Raw genomic sequence first — 18,847 nt, 5'->3', positions numbered from 1 at the left:
TCATTTGTTCTTGTGGATTTGAATTACCATTTGGTGTCATTTCCTTATTCCAAAGCAATTTTATTCCCACCTGTGTGCTATGCTTTTTGTTATTATTGTCAAATAGCTTACATCTCTCTATATGTTATAAACTCCAAAATATGGATTATATACATCCTTTTCTACATTTAATTAAGTTGGTTAAGAGAAGAAAGGAAAAGAAATTTATGATCATACTGCATTTTATAATTGCCTATGGAACTACTTTTATTAGAATTTTTTGTCTACTCTCAATTTCTTCCATTCTAAAGAACTTCCTTTAGTATTTTTGTAAGATAGGTCTACTAGCATAAATTTATCTCAGATTTTGTTTATCTGGAAATGTCTTTGTTTGATCTTCACTTTTTCAGCCTTAATCTTTTGGAGGGGGTACCAGGGATTAAGCTCAACCACTGAGCTACATCCCCAGCCCTATTTTGTATTTTATTTAGAGACAGGGTCTCACTGAGTTGCTTAGTGCCTCTGTTTTTGCTGAGACTGTCTTTGAACTTGCCATCCTCCTGCCTCAGCCTCCCGAGCCGTGTGCCACCGCACCCGGCTGAGACTTTACATTTTTAAATATCTTTATTAAAAAGAATTTTTACTAGTTATGGTTATTTTTCTGGGGATAGAATTTGAGAAGCTTTTCACACCTCCAGCCCAGCTTAATTAGGATTGTTTCTTCAAAGGTATTTTACCTTCTGTACCTCACTGATCCACATAGCCCTTTCTTTCCTCCCTCTCAATCTGAAATAGGAGGGCTTTTACCATGGACTTAACCAATTTCAGATAGAAGAAAAATATTTTCACTTCTGAATTTACAAATGGCATTTAATTTAGCAACATGGTTTTCCTGGCATGGATGAGGGAGAAACTTGTCTCTAACCTACCAAAACCTACTAGTTTGCTGGCTAATTTGGGTCTCTTTGAGAACTCAAAAGTGTTGCAGGGAGGGAAAGGGTCTTGTTATTTTGGTACAGGCAGTTCCTGCTGATGAAGAAGTAGATCTGAGCCACCTTCCTCAGCAATCACCCCCACACACCTTAATTCTTGAGCCTTCTATTTATAACACTGGCACTTGTGTTTTGAGGGGGTTAATGCCAATAGCTGGTACCCACAGGGATGGTCACCAGCTGCTGCTTTGCAGCAGGTTCAATATTCTCAGAAAACCCTCTTTTCAGGGATAATGCAATATGAGAAAGTTTAGTCTAAAATGTTGACCCATCACCTGTTTTTGTATGGGTTGGGAGCTAAGAATAGATTTTTACTTTTTCATTTTTTTTTTTACCCTTTTAAATTGTTGGGAAATATGAAAAAAGAAGATTATTTCAGGACATGTAAAGATGTGAAGTTTGAATTTGTGTCCTTATATAAAGTTTTGTGGACACATGGCCACGCTTGTTTATTTGTGTATGGTCTGTGTCTGCTTTTGTGCTATAACAGCAGAGTGGAAGAGTTGCAAAAGACACTGTGAGATATGAAAGGCCAAAATATTGATCATCTGGCCCTTACAGGAAGTTAGCTGACCTGGTCTAAAATGTGTTTTAGTGGAATAATACCAGTAATTTCTTTTAACAAAATATTTTAGGATTCAAAATGTGTCATAACATGGCTGTAGAAGCCCACTAACATCCAAAAGAGAGAGGTTTCAATACGATTATTTATGTCTTAAGTTAGGATAGAAATGTCTTCCTCTAAGCAGATCTTATTCAAAAGTAAAACTTTTTAAATATATATTTCATGTCATTGAAACTAATTCCCCCATATTGTAAGTTTTCTAAAGTGGGCTGTTTGATCTGAGATCATGATATTCAGACAGTTTTCTATGTAGCTAATGAATTTGTTTTTAATTTAGAAGAAAATTTAGTTCTTATTCTATGTCCCATTCTTGGAAAAAGAAAAAATATATCTGTCTATATTATGTCAAAACTACCTAGATACCTCCGTTAATTCATCTGACTTCTTTTTATTTTTATTTTCATACATTTGATTCAAGTGAGTTATGCACTTCCATTTTTACCCCAAATACAAATTGCAGAATCTCATCTGACTTCTTACATTTTTTTAAACTGAACTATTTCTGGCATCATATAAATTCTTCATGTAGAAATACAGGGATTTAAAAGTCTGAAATTTTAAGTTAGTTGCATTTTATGATAGTGTAGGCAAAAGATTGATGATGATATAAGAGTGTTGTTAGAGAATTATATTTCAACCTTAAAATGTGCTAAAAAATTGAGCATAGATATAATTCTATTTAAAGATGTTTATGCTATATAAAGAATTATGATTTTTAGTCAAACTATAATTATTCCATAGAAAAAGTATACTGTTTCACCTATTATTAAAGGTAATTTGAATTTTTTATAAAATTTCAATGGATCTTTCCAAAAGATCTCTAAGACTAATCATAATTATTAATATATGCTTCCCCAGGGCTGGGGTTGTGGTCTCAGTGGTAGAGCACTTGGCTGGCATATGTGAGGCATTGGGTTTGATTCTCAGCATCACATATAAATTAACAATTTTTAAAAAATATATGCTTCTCCTAAATTTTTATTAAACAAAGTTTATATTTCACCTGTATGAAATTATCAAATAATACATATTCATATATGTTGAAAGAAAAATGATATGCCATATTATAATCCTTGGTTCTCACTGGGTTCAAGTCCTTCTGGTTTGAGGGCCATAAAATGAATCAATTGATTTTTTTTTTTTTTTTTTTTTTTTTTTTTAGACTTCCAACTCTAACATTTCTGCCAGTGAAATTCATAAACATTTACAGGTCAGCTCAGCATTTGAAACCAAATTTCTGTTCTATTATTTAAATGATAGAGCTTTTGAAATTTAGAGGTTTCCTTTTTTATGTCTAATAGATTTGTAGTGATATTGCATAATTTGTTGTTCATATTGAAATATCTTTTTCTTCATATCCCACCAGGTCCTACCTGCTCAAAGTCACAGCTGTACTTCTGCAACAAGTACTTTCTGGATCATTTTTGTTTCTTTTTTTTTTCCAGGCATCTAGTGGAAATTATTATTTCATCCCCTACATTGTGACACCATGCGCTGATTATTTTTGCTGTGAGAGTGACGCCCAGAGGCGAGCCTCGGAGTACATGCAGCCCAACTGGGATACCATTCTGGGCCCGCTGTGCATGCCCCTGGTGGACAGGTTCATTAGCCTCCTCAAGGACATCCATGTGACCTCATGGTAATTCTTACCAGCCACCAACAGCCCTGGGAGCCTTGTTAAAAATTTCCCTTTCCTTTCAGAGAGGTGGTATACCTTGAAATTACCAGTATGCCCAGAGAATAAGGAGCATTGGTCAATCATTTAAAAATCATCCTGGAATCCAGCCTCACTAATCTGAGTCACTGAGGTAAAGCCAAAAGAGAATAGAACTGGAATTAGGAGGTCAGAATTGGGCCTGTGTCTGCTCCTGACTCCCTGTGTGACCTTGACATATACCTTCTCTTCTCTGTGGCTGATTTCTCCTCTAGGAAACAAGAGAGTTAAATCAGTAATTTTTTTTTAACCATCTATTTCAACTTGGAGATTCTGTTTCATGATCAGTTCTGAGCATGATTTTACATTCCCTTAGTTATGGGGGTTCTTAAAATGCCCCAGCAAGGTCATTCTGACCTTGAGTTCTCATATTCTTGAGAACCTACATATTTTCCTGACTTCAGGATGTACTGTGACATGTTCTCTTTGAGATTTATATCAAAGGTAGTATGCACTACTCACTCAGGTAGAAAGGTTTGAATGTAAGTCCTGGTAAGATGATTCCTAGCTGTGTAGCCTGGGAAAGGTCACTTCCCTTCTTTGAGTCTCAGTGCTCAAGAAACTGTACCTTCAGTGTTCTTACTCTAAAAATTAAAGGCAGAAAAATTATTCTTAATCAAGCAATCCAGTTGTTTTGCTTGAAGCCAATTTAAAGGATTTATTCCTGTAAGTTGTGTCACAAGGAGGAGGATTTGTACTTCTAAAACAAATGAAAATCCAAAGGACTGGCAGAACTGGCTTGTAATGAAATGTCAAGGACCTCATGTCATGTTTTGGCCCAAATCATGGCACCTTGAACCATGGAGGGTTACTACTGAAATATTGGCATGAAGTTCATACTTTGTTCTCCTTTTCTATGCCATTGCCTCTTTTCTGGATACAGACTTTCTTTTAGAGACCCTAGTGGGGAAGAAGACTGGAAACATAGACACATGTGACCATATGCCAACACAAAAAGCAAATGGCAAACTTTTTGTGACACAGTCCTAGCAAACCTCATTCAGTTTTACTTTGCTAACTTTTGTCTAATTGCAAAACAAACATTTTAGTGACGTTTAGGGAGAAAGTTCTCCCAATATCATATTTTCAGGTCTGACAAGGAGGTCGGCTAACTTGAATCTTCCAGATGAGTCATATCTTTGCAAGAAATAGGTTCAAGTTTGTTTCTCATTCGGTGTATGTATGTATTGGGAGGAAAAGAACTTTTTTGATTTGTTTTAATTTCCAAGGGCTTGAAATGCCTATTAGTGGATTCCACCCCACAATTGGCTGGAGTCTTGACAATAATGAGACAGTAAATGGTACTTGTGATTGCAAACATCTGTAATCAGGATGGCAGGTAAGTTTTAAGCTCATGTGCCAATTCTGATAGATTTATAAAGTATCTTGAGTCCTATGCTATAAAGGGCTTTGAAGCCATTTCCAACTTCATATTGATTAGCAACATCTTCCCTGGTTGCCAGAGGCAGAAATGGCTGCATGATTATTACATATCTGAAGTCCCCAAACCATAATCAAGTCAGTGTTTTATTTACCTAAAAGTTACTGTTCTTATTAGATTTCTTCATTTATTGAAACTATTTTTCAGAATTACCCTTGAAAACAAGACTGAAGTATAACTTTTTACTATCAGGCCAAACTAATAACACTTTAATAGCTTTCATGCCTTTATAGTCTACCAAATGGGCAATGGCTGTCACCCAGTTTAATGACTCATTCAATTAATGACAGAATTTTAAACACTGGCAGAATTTGCTGATTTGGTCATCATTGGGGTAATAGCAGTTGACAAATAAGGAAATAAAAATGAAAGCATTGCACTAATATTTTTACATCAAAACCCTTTCTGTGGGATATCACTTCATTCTTTAAATGTTAATTGAGATCTTATTATAAGCATTGGACCAGGCTGTGTAATGTATGCACATTTTTATGGCATAGTTTTATAATTATTCACATAAGTATGATTTGTTCTTATTCTATCTTGTGTTGTTTCCTCTAGGAAAGATGATTTATCCTACTGTCTTTTTAAAGAAACAGCTTAATTTTTCTCTCTACAATTAAATCATTTCAGCTTCTTAATGGGTTGGCAGCATTACTGCTTGGCAGTGCTCATTCTCTGTTTAAAAATTAATTGGAAAATAGGCAAGATATTTAAATCAATCTGTGGTCATTGTAAGTTGGCCTCTGTACACCAAATTAGGTTGTTTTTCAAGGTTTTATTCCAAGTATCAGATACTAGCATTGACTCTGTAAGAGGCTATGGGCACATTAAGTGTGGATTTAAACTGTTTTAAATGTTCTTACATATCCACATTATTATCTAGACTCCCTCATAAAGGAGATTTTTATATTTTACATTAGAATAACATTATGGCAGTCAAATAAGACAAGGGAAGTGGGGGGAATGAAAGGCAACGTTTTCTGTAAGCTTCCGAGCATGGCTTCTGTGTACCCCCTTTGGATTGCTTGGGGACATGACACCAGTTTCCAGCTCTCCTTCAACTGGTGAAACCTTCATGACTACTAACTGGGGACACTTAATAAATGAGAATATTTTAAAAATGAATTTCTGTGTATTTCGTGGTTCTGGGAGTTTTGTTTGGCTTTGTGATTATCTGTTGCTGGTAGGGGAAAAATAAATACTCAAGTAAGGTACCATCTTGCCTTCTATGTGGTTCAAAATACCAGAGGAAATAGATTGAACTGTATAGAAAATTCTGTATATTGTTTGAATATTTCAGCTTTGAAAATATTTTTAAGGTTGTAATGAGCTGGTTTTTATTTGTTAACATTATTGGCTCATTTTGGCAAAATGTGAATAACAAATTGAAGTGTCTTTAGTTTGCTGCATGAGGAGGCTCGGGTCTGGGCCAAGGTCTCCATGTGTCAGCCTCAGTCACATAAATAAGAACCATATTTGTTTGAGTGCCAAGGAGGAGGGTCCTGGATGCACATAGTCATATCTATATGAATGGAGGTTTTCCTGTTCCCCTGTCTAGTGTTTATTACAAAGAAACCTTGTTGAATGACATCCGGAAAGCCAGAGAGAAATACCAGGGTGATGAACTGGCAAAGGAGCTGGCTCGGATCAAACTCCGCATGGATAATATTGAAGTTCTGACATCAGACATCATCATTAATTTACTCCTGTCCTACCGTGATATCCAGGTATGAAATGTGCCTAACTGAGGCTAGCATATAGCAAAATTTTTCTTGGCATGAAGAACTCCTCATGTGAGTGTATTCTCACTCAGTGTATGGTGTATTCTCACTAGATGTATTATTTTACTAGGTGTATGGTGAAGTAGCTATTTTATATAAATGGATCTGTGACCAGGTCAACCAGCTTATCTATCAGGATGAGAGTTTTAGAGAAGGGTTTTTCATATTAGGGCTGGTGTGACTGCTCCAACAAGAGACCACATATATGGCACTGTTTAGTATAAGGAATTAATAATTTAACAGTTTATATACACTTTATGCTACGCATAGTTCCAAGCCTTTTGCTAATCCTAAATTCATTCACTATTCTTAACAAACCTATGGTATAGGTTTATTTTGTTGATCCCCATTTTTGGAGGGGGAATACTGGGGATTAAACTCAGGGGCACTCAACCACTGAGCCACATCCCTAGCCCATGGTACCACATCCTATAAGCCCTGTCTCAAGAACTCTTCAGTAGCTTCTGAGGTCTGTTTTAGACTAAATATCTATATTCTCTGAAATATAGATTCTTTGAAAACACAGTAGCCATTTCCTGGTTGCTAGGCTTAATTTTTTCTGCCTTGGGATGAGTGGTGGTAAATTAGAAAAGTAACAAAGTCCTAAAGGACATAGCAGACCAGAGAAGATAAGAAGGACAATGGAGTCAGTTAGCCTCAGTCTAAATCCTGACTTCACTAACTGCTGTGTGACTTTGGGCAAGTTATTTAATTTCTCTGTGCCTCATTTTCCTCATTTTAAAAAATATTTAGTCTAAAACAGGCCTCAGAAGCTACTGGAGAGTTCTCAAGATGGGGCTTGTGGGATGTGGTACCATGGAGGAAAATCAGCATTTCCTCTTCTGAATTTAATGCCTTTGAGACATTCCTAAGGGAGTCTGCCTCCCTTTCCTGTGGCACACGGGGTAATGTACAATACTTATAGACTCCTATAAAGCTACATTGGAAGTTGTTGGCCATGTTTCTTTAAATCTAAATAATGGAGATATCCATTTATGCCTTGGACCAAGAAGAGTCAACTGCTAAGGAACTCATACCCCTAGTGATGAACAGATGCAACTAACTGATTTTAGTAGCAGGTGCCATTAGGGATTGTGATAATGATTAAAGCATGCACCATGGCCAAGGATTAACCTTTCTTGAAGGTTTTCTTCCCTTGAGTTCCTGGCTTCTGGCTTCCTTCTGCCCTTGCCTTCAGGTATTATCACTTTATTTCTTTGTGTGTGTGTGTGTGTGTGTGTGTGTGTGTGTATCCTTTCATTTCTTAAACTTTCATTGATGGGCCTCTTGGACTAAAATGTGAGCCAAGAGATCTGTGGAATCCACTACTGTCTTCTCTTTCCTAGGCCAATAGTATCAAATGCAGAGCCATAAGACAGGTTTGGGATTTTTGTAGGAAACCCTCCTCTTCAACCATAGCTGGCAGCAAGTTGGCTAATACCAATGATTGTAAGCCTGGCTAAAATGTTAACTGGTAGCGCTACTAAGAGGGGACCCAACTGAGACACACATGGTAGCAATTTTTCCCTAGATGATTATGTAGCATTTAGACCAGTGGTTCTCAACCAGGAAGCATCTGATAGCATCTAAACACATTTTAGTTGTCAAAACTCTGTGTGTGTGTGTATGTATGTATGTATGTATGTATATATGTATGTTTTGCTAGCTTCTAATGAGTAGAGGCCAGAAATGCTACTGCCTTTCCTATAGTGCACAAGTCAACATCCCACAATAAAGAATATTCTGGTTTAGATTAATTTGACTGATTATGATAAAACAAGAAGGGCTAAGGTATTTTTTCCCTTTACATGGGAAGTTAACTGTAGATTTTCTTATGTATATGTCTAGCTCATTTTAAAATAGCTTTTCTGGGTGGTTTTAATCCTTTTCCACTGAAAACATAGTAGCCATTTCCTGGTTGCTAGGCTCACTTTTTTTTTTTCTGCCTTTGGATTTAACAGTTTTTCCTCAATCCCTTTGTTCTCTTTGGTAACAGGAATTTCTTTTCTGCCCTCTCTCTCATTTATCTTATTTTCTGATTTTTTGTTGTTGTTGTTCTAGTGAAGGTTACAAGTAACTTCACTAAACACTCTATGCAAGGAAAAGTTAAAATCTGGAGACTGGCTTATGTTTATAACTATTCAGAAAAATCTACAAAGACCTGCGTTTCTTCTCTTTTTCACCTTGAGATCTCTCTCCAACAGGACTATGATGCGATGGTCAAGCTGGTAGAAACTCTGGAGATGCTGCCTACATGTGATTTGGCTGATCAGCATAACATTAAATTCCACTATGCATTTGCAATGAATCGGTAAGAATGATAATGTATGTGTAGGGTTCCCCCCCCAAACCAGTGATTGAACCCAGGGCACTTAACTACTGAGCCACATCCCAGCCCTTTTTTGTATTTTATTTACAGACAGGGTCTCACTGAATTGCTTAGGGCCTATGCTAAGTTGCTGAGGCTGACTTTGAACTTGCAATTCTCCTGCTTCAGCCTCTTGAGCCACTGAGATTATAGGAGTATGCTACCATGCCTGGCTGTGTAGGGTTTTGAAACATGCTACCTATTGAATTCTGCTTCCTTCTTTTGTTTTAACATTCCAAGTATAAGCCAGGTCATGTGCTAAATGCCAAGGTCACGGAGATAGACAAGGCACAATCTTCCTTCAGGGACTTAGTCTTTGGAACATGTATTCTAGCAGTGAGATCAGACACGTAAAAAAACCCTAATAGCTCAAGGTGGTACATTGTTTAATGAAAGTTTGTCCAAAGTGATAAGGAAGTATAGTAGAGGGAGGGAACCATTCTACTTGGGGGTTTTAGAGAAGCTTATTCACGGGGATGGTGAAAACATTATTCCATTTGGCCAGACCAGAGTATGAGCATAGAGTTCTTCATACACAGGTGCCTTCAGGGAATATCCATTGAAACTAGAACACAGATGCAGTGTGGCAAATGCAGGTGATGAAGTTGAGACCATGGATGGAGGATGGGACCATGTCTTGGGAGGACTTTGCATGCGTGAATAAGGAGTTGATATTATCTTGTAGACTGTGGATGACTAGTTTAAGTGACCGGATTGATGTTGTATGTAAGGAGAAAGAACTTGGGAATTCAAACTTCTGGGCTAAGCAGAATGTGAAACTTGGAAATTCATGCCTGGAGATCATAAGCCTCAGAAACTTCACTGGTAAGGTATTAGCTAAGATTATATAACAAAAAAGCCACAAATGCAGTAATTTAAATTAGATTGAAATTTCCCTTTCACATGGCAGGCTAGAGTGAACCAGCCTAGCACCCAGCCCTGCTTCAGGAGTTGTTGAAGCACTTAGCATCCAACTACTGTAGCTCTTTTCATCCCTTAGAATGTTGGTCTTATCTGCATAATTGAAGCTAAGTTACTGCCACTCAGAGTTCCACCCCAACTCTATTCCATAGGTAGGAGAGGAAACCCAGGGCAAGTCATTTCCTTTAAAGCAAGTAGAATTTACACATGCCACTTCTATCACATTCGATTGGTGAACACTCAGTCATATGACTCCATTTAATTACAGGGGAAGCTGGTAAGTGTAGTTTGTAGCAAGGGAGTCATATACCCAGCCAAACTTGGCTACTATGGATTTGCAGGATAACTAGAAGTTTGCCACATTCAACCTCACAAGGCTCTAGATGCACTTAAATGTATTAGTTCTACCTTCTCCCTTTCTCTGTTGAAAATCTATAGGAAGAGAAGCAGCATTAGGTGAATATCTTGAGAACCATTCCCTGATACACTCCTTATTGGGCCTGAGCTGGGAATTAATTATGTCAAATCATACAGCAGAGTACTCTGGGAGAGTATTCAAACTTATCTTGAGAGCCAGAGAGTTCTGGCACCTCCTTATCAACCTTCCATAACTGATGTCTTCAACAGGGAGTGAACGAGATGAGGGTTGAGGATGAACTAAGTTAGAGGACTGCTGTATTGGATTTCCCAGTTTCAGAGACTCTGCTTTGCCTCAGCAGTTGGATTGGGCTATAGGTTGTTGACTTGCCATTGGCAGTTTTTTCAGGACATTAGCAAAATAAGAGCTTATGGCTTTTTGAACCTTGTAATACATGTGAGGTCACACTTCTCACTCTTAAATCAAGGCAAAATTTATGATCAGTGAAATGCATAGATCTGAAGTGTATAATTTGATGAGTCTGACAAATGAATACACACATGTAAATAACACCCCAATCAAAATAGAAAATATTTCCATCACTCCAGAAAGAAGTTCCTAGTGTTCTTTGCCAGCAGCCCTCACACTTTTATAGGTCAACCACTGTTGTACCTTCTATCTTCATAGGTTAGTTTTGCTTGTCCTTGAACTGTTATCACTTATGAGGTTCACTGTAAGTGCTATAAAAATTGTCTTATTAAATAAAAACTGAGAGCCGTGTAAGTTATTCATTGCCATGTATTTTCCCCAGACAGAGTAGAGGTTAACTTTTGTCAGAGAATGAAACAATTGATTACCATTCTCTCAAAAGAATAAAAGAGTAATACAGATTGTGTTAGTCAGCTTTCTGTCACTGTGACAAAACACCTGAGAAAAACAACTTAAAAGAGGGAAAATTTATTTTGGCTGTTTCAGTCCATTTGTCTTCATCACAGGTGGGCTTGTGGTGAGTCAGAATGTCATGGGACATGGTGGAGCAAAACTGCTCACTTCATGGTATCCAGGAAGCAGAGAGCTAAGAGACAAAATATCTCCTTCAAGGACATCCTCCCAGTAACCTGCTTCCTCCAACTAGGCCCTGCCTTCTATAGGTCATATCACCTCCTAATAGCACCACAGGTTGACAACCAAGTTTTTAGCACATAGCCTTTGGGGAAAATTTTACATGCAAACCAATAGGTCTTGAAATAGAAAATGGGTAACTAAGAGGTGATCCTGAGATGAATGTGCTTCCAATTTAGAAGCTCAATGGCCAGGATTGCATGCCAAAGAGCCGTCTTTCTCTTTGTCTTCTAGCCTGATTTCCTCCTGTTAGACAGAAGCTCTATATTGTAAGCCAGGCAGGATACTTGATGCTGAGAACCCCCTGCACCAGACTAAGAATTTTCTATAGAATTGCAACATTTGCTTTATTGATATAGGCAATCCAGTTCTGATTTTTTTCACTTTTTTTCTTTAGATTCAACTTGGACATCTGTCAGGATAGTTTCAGTAGGGTTTAGCATTGTGTACAGTTTGGGGGAATTTTATGGCGTTTCCCATAGGGGGAAAATAGTCATGGGTAAAAAAAAAAATGAGTCTTCCTACATTACTGTTGACCTTTAACTCTTAGGAAGTGGAGCAAATCATTGTCATGAATTAGTTACTAGAGGTTGGGAGGAATGAATGACGTTTGACACTCAGATGGCAAGGTAAGGTCTCCCTGTCAGTGGGAAAGCTGGTTTGAGCCAGCCAGCTTTTCCTGGTATCTTCCACTTCATTGCATTCAGAAGCTTATTCAAAGATACTTCAGGTTTCCACTGAACAGTTAAACTACTGCCTCTCAATGGCATGGAATCCTTTGTGAGCAATTGTTGTTTGCTATTGCTTTTACAGATAGGACTTTATTACTTACACTATGCATGCAGAATATTCTGACCGGAGATCCAGTCAGTAGGCACAATGGTCCAAAAGAGAATATGAGAATCAGGCTTAGATTTAAAACAAAATAAAGTCTGCCTGTTGCAAAATAGAAGGCATGTACTCATATTCTCCTTCCTGCGTCTTTTGATCAAGACCACCAATTCCAGCAAAAGTTACCTCTGAATTGCTTAGCACCTGAAGGGGAAACTGAATGTATAATGCATTTATTGGAATAAGTAAGTTAAACTGAGTAATAGAGGAAAATGCTCTTTGGGCCCTAGAAATAAATGTGGGGGAGAATAGATGAAAGTGACTGAATCCACCCCACATCAGAGGGTCTCTGTGCTTGCTCCAGAACCTATGGCTGGCATCTGTGTCTCCTCCTCTGAGCTTGCCAAAACATTGCTTGAGTGAAGGGACAGTTTCCCTAAGAGGCAGTGTAGGTTCATCACCTCTTCAATAGCCATCAGTCTCCTTTTGTCTCTTTGTTTATTTTCACCATTCAATATCACCATCTTCATTTCTAGATTTGTATAAAATTCTTTATTCTATGTTTATCCAAAGTAGAAAAATGAGATCTACCCCCTGTTACATAGTGCATTGTTTCCAGGCACTTAAAAACATTACAAAAGGAGATAAATTTGTTGTTGCTTTCTTAGTAGCAAAGGTAACCACAAAATCTGTTGACTTAGACAGAATTATGTAGTCCAAACTCTGTTCAGAGAAGATGGAGAAAGAAATAAAAGTAGAGGCCCCAAATATAATAGCTGGTTAGTAAGAGATCTGGAACCAGAACTAATTTTGGCCCAGCATGCTACAGACACTGATTCTTTTAAAGCTAAGGTTAATAATTCTATGCCATAATTACACTCTTCCCAGCAGACTTTAGCTTACATTTTATTTGCCTGCAGAACAACCAAAATAAGCCATTGGCTTCCACTTGAAATATTAGGCCCATCCCTTTCTATGTCCTGGTTAGTCATATGTTGTTTCAGTCATTTTTTTTTCTAGTCACTGTGACCAAAAGACCTGACAAGAACAATGTAGAGGAGGAAAAATTTATTTTGGCTCATGGTTTCAAAGGTTCAGTCCCTGGTGGGCTGACTCCATTATCTCTGGGCCTATGGTGAGGCAGAATATCATGGTGGAAGGAAAAACAACAAGGTTGTTGGCGTGTCCTGAGCTGTTTTCCTCCACCATGATATTCTGCCTCACCCCAAGCCCAGAATGAATGGAGTCAGCCTACCATGGACTGAACCTTTGAAACTGAGCGAAAATAAACAACATAAAATTAGTCATCTTAACCATTTTTAAGCATACCATTCAAAAGTGTAAAATAGATTTAAATTATTGTGAAACATCTCTAGAACTTTTTTTTATCATGTACATCTGGAACTCTGTAACCGTTACATAATTCTTTACTTTCCTGTCCCTCAAGTTGCTGACAACCACCATTCTACTTTCTGTCCCTGAATTTGACCACTTTAGATACCTCAGATAAGTGGAGTAACACAATATTTGTCTTTTGTATGTGCCTTATTTGACTTAGCATTATGCCTTTAAGGTTCATCTGAGTTGGAGTATATATTAGAATTGTCTTTGTTTTTAAAGCTGACTATATTCTGTTGCATGGATAGATCACATCTTATCTATCCTTTCATCCACCAATGGACATTTAGATTGCTTTAAAAAAATTTTTTTTAGTTTAAAAAAAATTTTTTTAGTTGTTGATAGACCTTTATTTTATTTATTTATATGTGGTGCTGAGAATCAAACCCAGTGCCTCACACATGCTAGGCAAGTGTGCTACCACTGAGCCCCAGCCCCAGCCCTAGATTGCCTTTATCTCCTCACTATTATGAATAATTCTTCAATGAACATGGGTGTGCAAATATCTCTTTTGAGATTCTGCTTTTAATTCCTCAGATACATGCCTAGAAGTAGGTTGCTGGATCATATAGTAGTGCTATTTTAAATGTTTTACAGAAAATCCATACTGTTTCCCATAGTGGCCAGATGGTGTATAATATCTCCAGATAACATCTCATACTCAAGAGGGTGCTATTTAAAAAAAAAACCCAGAAAATAAATACTTGCCAGTATTTATTTTAAAAAGTTTTTTTAGTTGTTGATATATCTTTTTTTATATGTGGTGCTAAGAATCGAACCCAGTGTCTTGCATATGCCAGGCAAGTGTGCTACTGCTAAGCCACAGCCACAGCCCTCTTGCCAGTATTTTTATAGTAACATCCTAATGAATATGGGATGATAGCTTATTGTAGTTTCAATTTATATTTCTGTGATGATCAGTGATGTTGAGCATCTTTTCATATTCTTGGCTATTAGCATATTTATCTTTGGATAAATGTCTTTTCAAGTCCTTTGCCTGTTTTAAAAGCAAATTATTTGGTTTTGTCATTGTTAAATTGTAGGAGTTCTATGTTCTAGATATTCTGATCACTTGCATGAGTTTTAAAATTTTTCTCCCATTGCGTAGGATGTCTTTTCCCTTTGTTGGTTGTATCCCCTGATGCACAAAAAGTTTTTATTTTTAAGATTGATATAGTCTCACTTATCTATTTTTACTTTTGTTTCCTGTGTTTTTGGTGTCATATCCATTTCTTAATAGTATATACTTTTGGTAGCAAAAAGCCAGTTATATTATTTCTCTGAGAAATGAACTATCTTATTATCTTCTGAGTGGGTAGCCCTGCCAATAGTACATGTTTTCTTTTTTAAGAGGATTTATCCCTTCTCTCTGGCCTCCTTGAGCCTGATAATATCCCTTTTTTCTCCTTCCTGCTTTAGTTCCCTTCTTTTTGTCCTTCTTTCTTTATAATAAAGAAAGTCTATAATAGACTTATTTGTGTGTCAGCAGAAGGGCCATGTGTAAAGGAGGAGAGAGCTCATGAGGGGTGACTGAAGTTAATGAGTGATTTAAAATATATAATCACACATGTGCATATTATTACACACACACACACACACACTTTATAGATAAGCCAACTTGTTCTCTTCAAACTATTGTAGTGCTCTACATTTTCTTGGACAGTGCTGCCATTACTCAAAATAGTATGATGTCAGTAGGGAGAGGCGATTTTTTTTCCTTTGGAATGACTTAAGAGACAATTTATGGGGCTGGGGTTGTAGCCCAGTGGCAGACCACTTGCCTAGCACATGTGAGTCACTGGGTTCAATCCTCAGTACCACATAAAAAAATAAATAAAATAAAGGTATTGTGTCCGTCTACAACTAAAAATAAATAAATAAAATTTTTAAAAAGAGACAACTTATGGGGCTGGGATTGTAGTTCAGTGGTAGAATGCTTTCCTAGCATGTGTGAGGCACTGGGATCAATTCTTAGCATGCATATAAATAAATAGAAAAAAATATAAAGGTCCATCAACAACTAAAAAATATTTTTAAAAAGAGAGAACTTACAAGGCACATAGGAAATTAATATCATTGCAGTAGGTTTTGTAGACAGATCTGGATTTGAATTCCAGATTATACAGTATACTTAAGTGTTATTGTCAAGACCAAGCCACTTAAGTTTCCAAAGCATTACCTTCCTCATCTATCAAATAGGATAGTGACATCTACCATGTTATAATTACAGATGGAATATCACTTATCCAAAATGCTTGGGACTGGAAGTGTTTCAGTTTTTTTCAGATTTTGGAATATGTGCATAGACTTTACCAGTTGAGTATCCCTAATGTGAAAATTTGAAATCTGAAATTCCCCAATAAGACTTTCAAAATGTTTCAGATTTTGGAGCATTTCAAGTTTGGGGTTTTGGTTGTCCAGAGAACATTTAACTTTAGAATGATTTGAAAAATATTTCAAAGTCACTGGGCTGTTGACAACCCAAAAAACCAGGGACTGGACTTCTGTGAATGGGAATTAATGGGGGATTCTAAAAATTAAGTAAGAATATAAAATAAAAAATGTTAACACAGTTCCTGGCACTTAGAAAATGCTGTATAAATGTTTATTGCCCTTCAGTTTCCCAAAAGAGAACCCTAACCTCCAGTGGTAGGTCATCTTTAATGATGGTCTTAACCTAAGACAATGTTGTGGCCAACTTTTCTGTCAAGAAAATACAACACTGAAAAAGCTAGACTAATATACAATTGAGTTTTCTCCCCTACCTGACATCAGATTTTCTATCAATTAGATTTAAGAGCATAGTTTCTTATGTTTTTATGTTTTTCTCATGTTCTTTTTTTTTAATCTTTATTTTTTAATTTTTATGTGTTTCTGAGGATCAAACCCAGGGCCTCACATGTGCTAGGCAAGCGCTCTACCACTGAGCCACAATCCCAGCCCCTCATGTTCTTTTTTAAATTTTTTATTTAGTTATAGATGGACACATTACCTTTATTTTTGTTTATTTTTATTTTTATTTTTATGTGGTGCTGGGGATTGAACCCAGTGCCTCACACGTGCTAGGCACCTGCTCTACCACTGAGCCACAACCCCTGTCATGTTCTTTAAAAAAAATATATATATATATGTTATATATATATATAATATGTATATATTCCTCTGGTAGCTTAAGGTATTTTCCCTAGAGCATTAAGGGCAGATACAGGAGACTTTGTTGTAACATATATTTCATCTTTGCAACTGAACATCCAGAAAATTATAGTAATAGCAGCCGTACCAGTTTCTCCCTTGATTAGTATTTTAAGGCTCATGATAGTAAGTTTTATAGTTTCCAGATTTAGATATTACTTGAAAACCAGTAATTTATTAGTAATTAATTTTGACATGCAGAATAAACTCTTTTATAAAAAATTTTTAGTCATACGTGGACACAATATCTTTATTTTGTTATGTGGTGCTGAGGATTGAACCCAGTGCCTCACATGTGCGAGGCAAGTGCTGCCACTGAGCCACAACCCCAGCCCCAGAATAAACTCTTAATTATTAACCAGTGTAGGTTGCTGTCAAGCCTTCCACTTGGCACTCTGAATAAATAGCATATGAACATTCGATGCTAGTTACATTCATAAGTCTCCAGTTGCCATATTGAATCTGGAAGACCAAACTGTAAGTCCAAAAGATGCTAGGGAAAGCTACCTTCCCACCTTCTGCCTAAGGACTCCAAACAAATGGAAAAGGACAAACAGTTCTGTTAGGAAACATTTATTGAGAATTGCCTGTAGATTCAGCCTCTTGTGCCTTTGAGTGTATATTGAGAGACTTCACATGCAGTCATTCCTGTCACTGTGTTGCCCTTGAAATAGAGACATCAATCAGGAGGAATCAGGGAGACAGTCTTTCGGATTTCCTGGGACACATTTCTGGAGACCTGAGCACGAGCAAATCAACACTGTAACCTCCTTCTAAATTTAAGGATGGAAATTTATATTTTATTTAAGATGAAATATCAGTAAAGTAGTTTCACATAATGCTTTACTTATGATTCAGAAAAATCATGTTTTAGTATGAATGAATACTTTATTTAAGGAACATACAGAGAAGACTTTTATTTGAAGGACTTATGAAGAAAGACAATTTTGTGATGGGGAATGTGTTGGTTTGGGAGTTAGGTGGCCCATGTTCTAGCTCCACTTTTTTACTGCTTAGGCAGATATCTGTGGGCAAGGTGCTTGGCTTTGGAAGTGTCTGAGATCAGAAATGAAAAGGAGGAGGGTGGGTTGAAGGTTGGCTATTAGTGCAAGGTTTTTGTTTTTGCTTTGCTTTTTGTCAAGATCACTGGTACCATCCCAGGTATTTTAATAATTCATGTTTGATGACATGGGAAGGCAATGTGGGCTTACCTGGATGAAGGTTTGGTTTAGAATAGAACAGATGGCTGAGGAGGGAGATTAGTCCCAGTGGTTGAAGACCTTGACTGGTAAGCTAAGGAATTTGGATTTTGTTCTGTAGACACTAGAGAGAGTTACTGAAGGTTATGTAAGCAGACCGACATGAGCTAGGTGCCCAACTCTACAATTACTGCATGGCCTTGGCCTTAAGCAGTCCACTTAACTTTTCTAGACTCTATAGTCCTCTTTTTTTAAAAAAAAGAATTGAACCAGATGATCTTGAATATTGCTTTCCTTTCAAAAGTTCTATAAGTCTGTAACTTAAAGCAGTATTTTATTAGTTAAATGATCATAGTATAATGTATCCTTTGTCCTATCAGCAATCTCAGTCCTGTTAGGTGATATCCATTTCAGGGAGAGTAAAATCTCCTCTATATGCTTTCTAGTAGCACATGTATTAAAAAATGTTTAACTTAAACAATAAAGAATTTGTCAGAAGAACACAGGTTTACCAGAAGGCATATTTATGATTTTTTTTGATGGTGCTGGGGATCGGCTCCAATGCCTTACAAATGCTAGGCAAGTACTCTACCACTGCATTATATCCCTAGCCCCTAAAGCCCATACTTACTAAATGCCAAATTTTTCTCAAATTATTTGCCTGTCACCTTACGTAGACTCTGTCTGCTTTTGTTGTTGTTCCTGTTGTTAGGGAATTAATTTCAAAGCAATTTAAGATTGTTATTTTTATCATGAGTTTTTCTAAGAACTTTCTGTGTACTTCTAGAGTCATAGTCTAGGTTCTGCTCAGAAGTAGCATCTGAAATAAGAATTTGGGGTCACATATTGTATTTGGGAGGTGATCCTAGGACACTTTAGAAGGGGAAGTGAAAGAAAAGTAGTAGAGAATATGGTAGGGAGCA

General features: G+C 37.0%; 1 protein-coding gene across 1 annotated transcript in view; it reads left to right on the top strand.

Annotated features, from left to right (window-relative positions):
- Positions 1-18,847, top strand: part of Map3k15 (mitogen-activated protein kinase kinase kinase 15) — a 118,604-nt gene that overhangs the window by 36,174 nt on the left and 63,583 nt on the right. The window contains exons 4-6 of the mRNA XM_077107593.1: positions 3,042-3,235; positions 6,313-6,481; positions 8,740-8,846. Coding sequence (XP_076963708.1) covers positions 3,042-3,235; positions 6,313-6,481; positions 8,740-8,846 — 470 coding nt within the window. The remainder of the gene's footprint in view (positions 1-3,041; positions 3,236-6,312; positions 6,482-8,739; positions 8,847-18,847) is intronic.

Source organism: Callospermophilus lateralis, chromosome X, assembly GCF_048772815.1.
Source record: "Callospermophilus lateralis isolate mCalLat2 chromosome X, mCalLat2.hap1, whole genome shotgun sequence".
NCBI lineage: Eukaryota > Metazoa > Chordata > Mammalia > Rodentia > Sciuridae > Callospermophilus > Callospermophilus lateralis.
The sequence above is the reverse complement of the archived record's forward strand: the minus strand, read 5'-3'. Positions and strand labels throughout refer to the sequence as shown.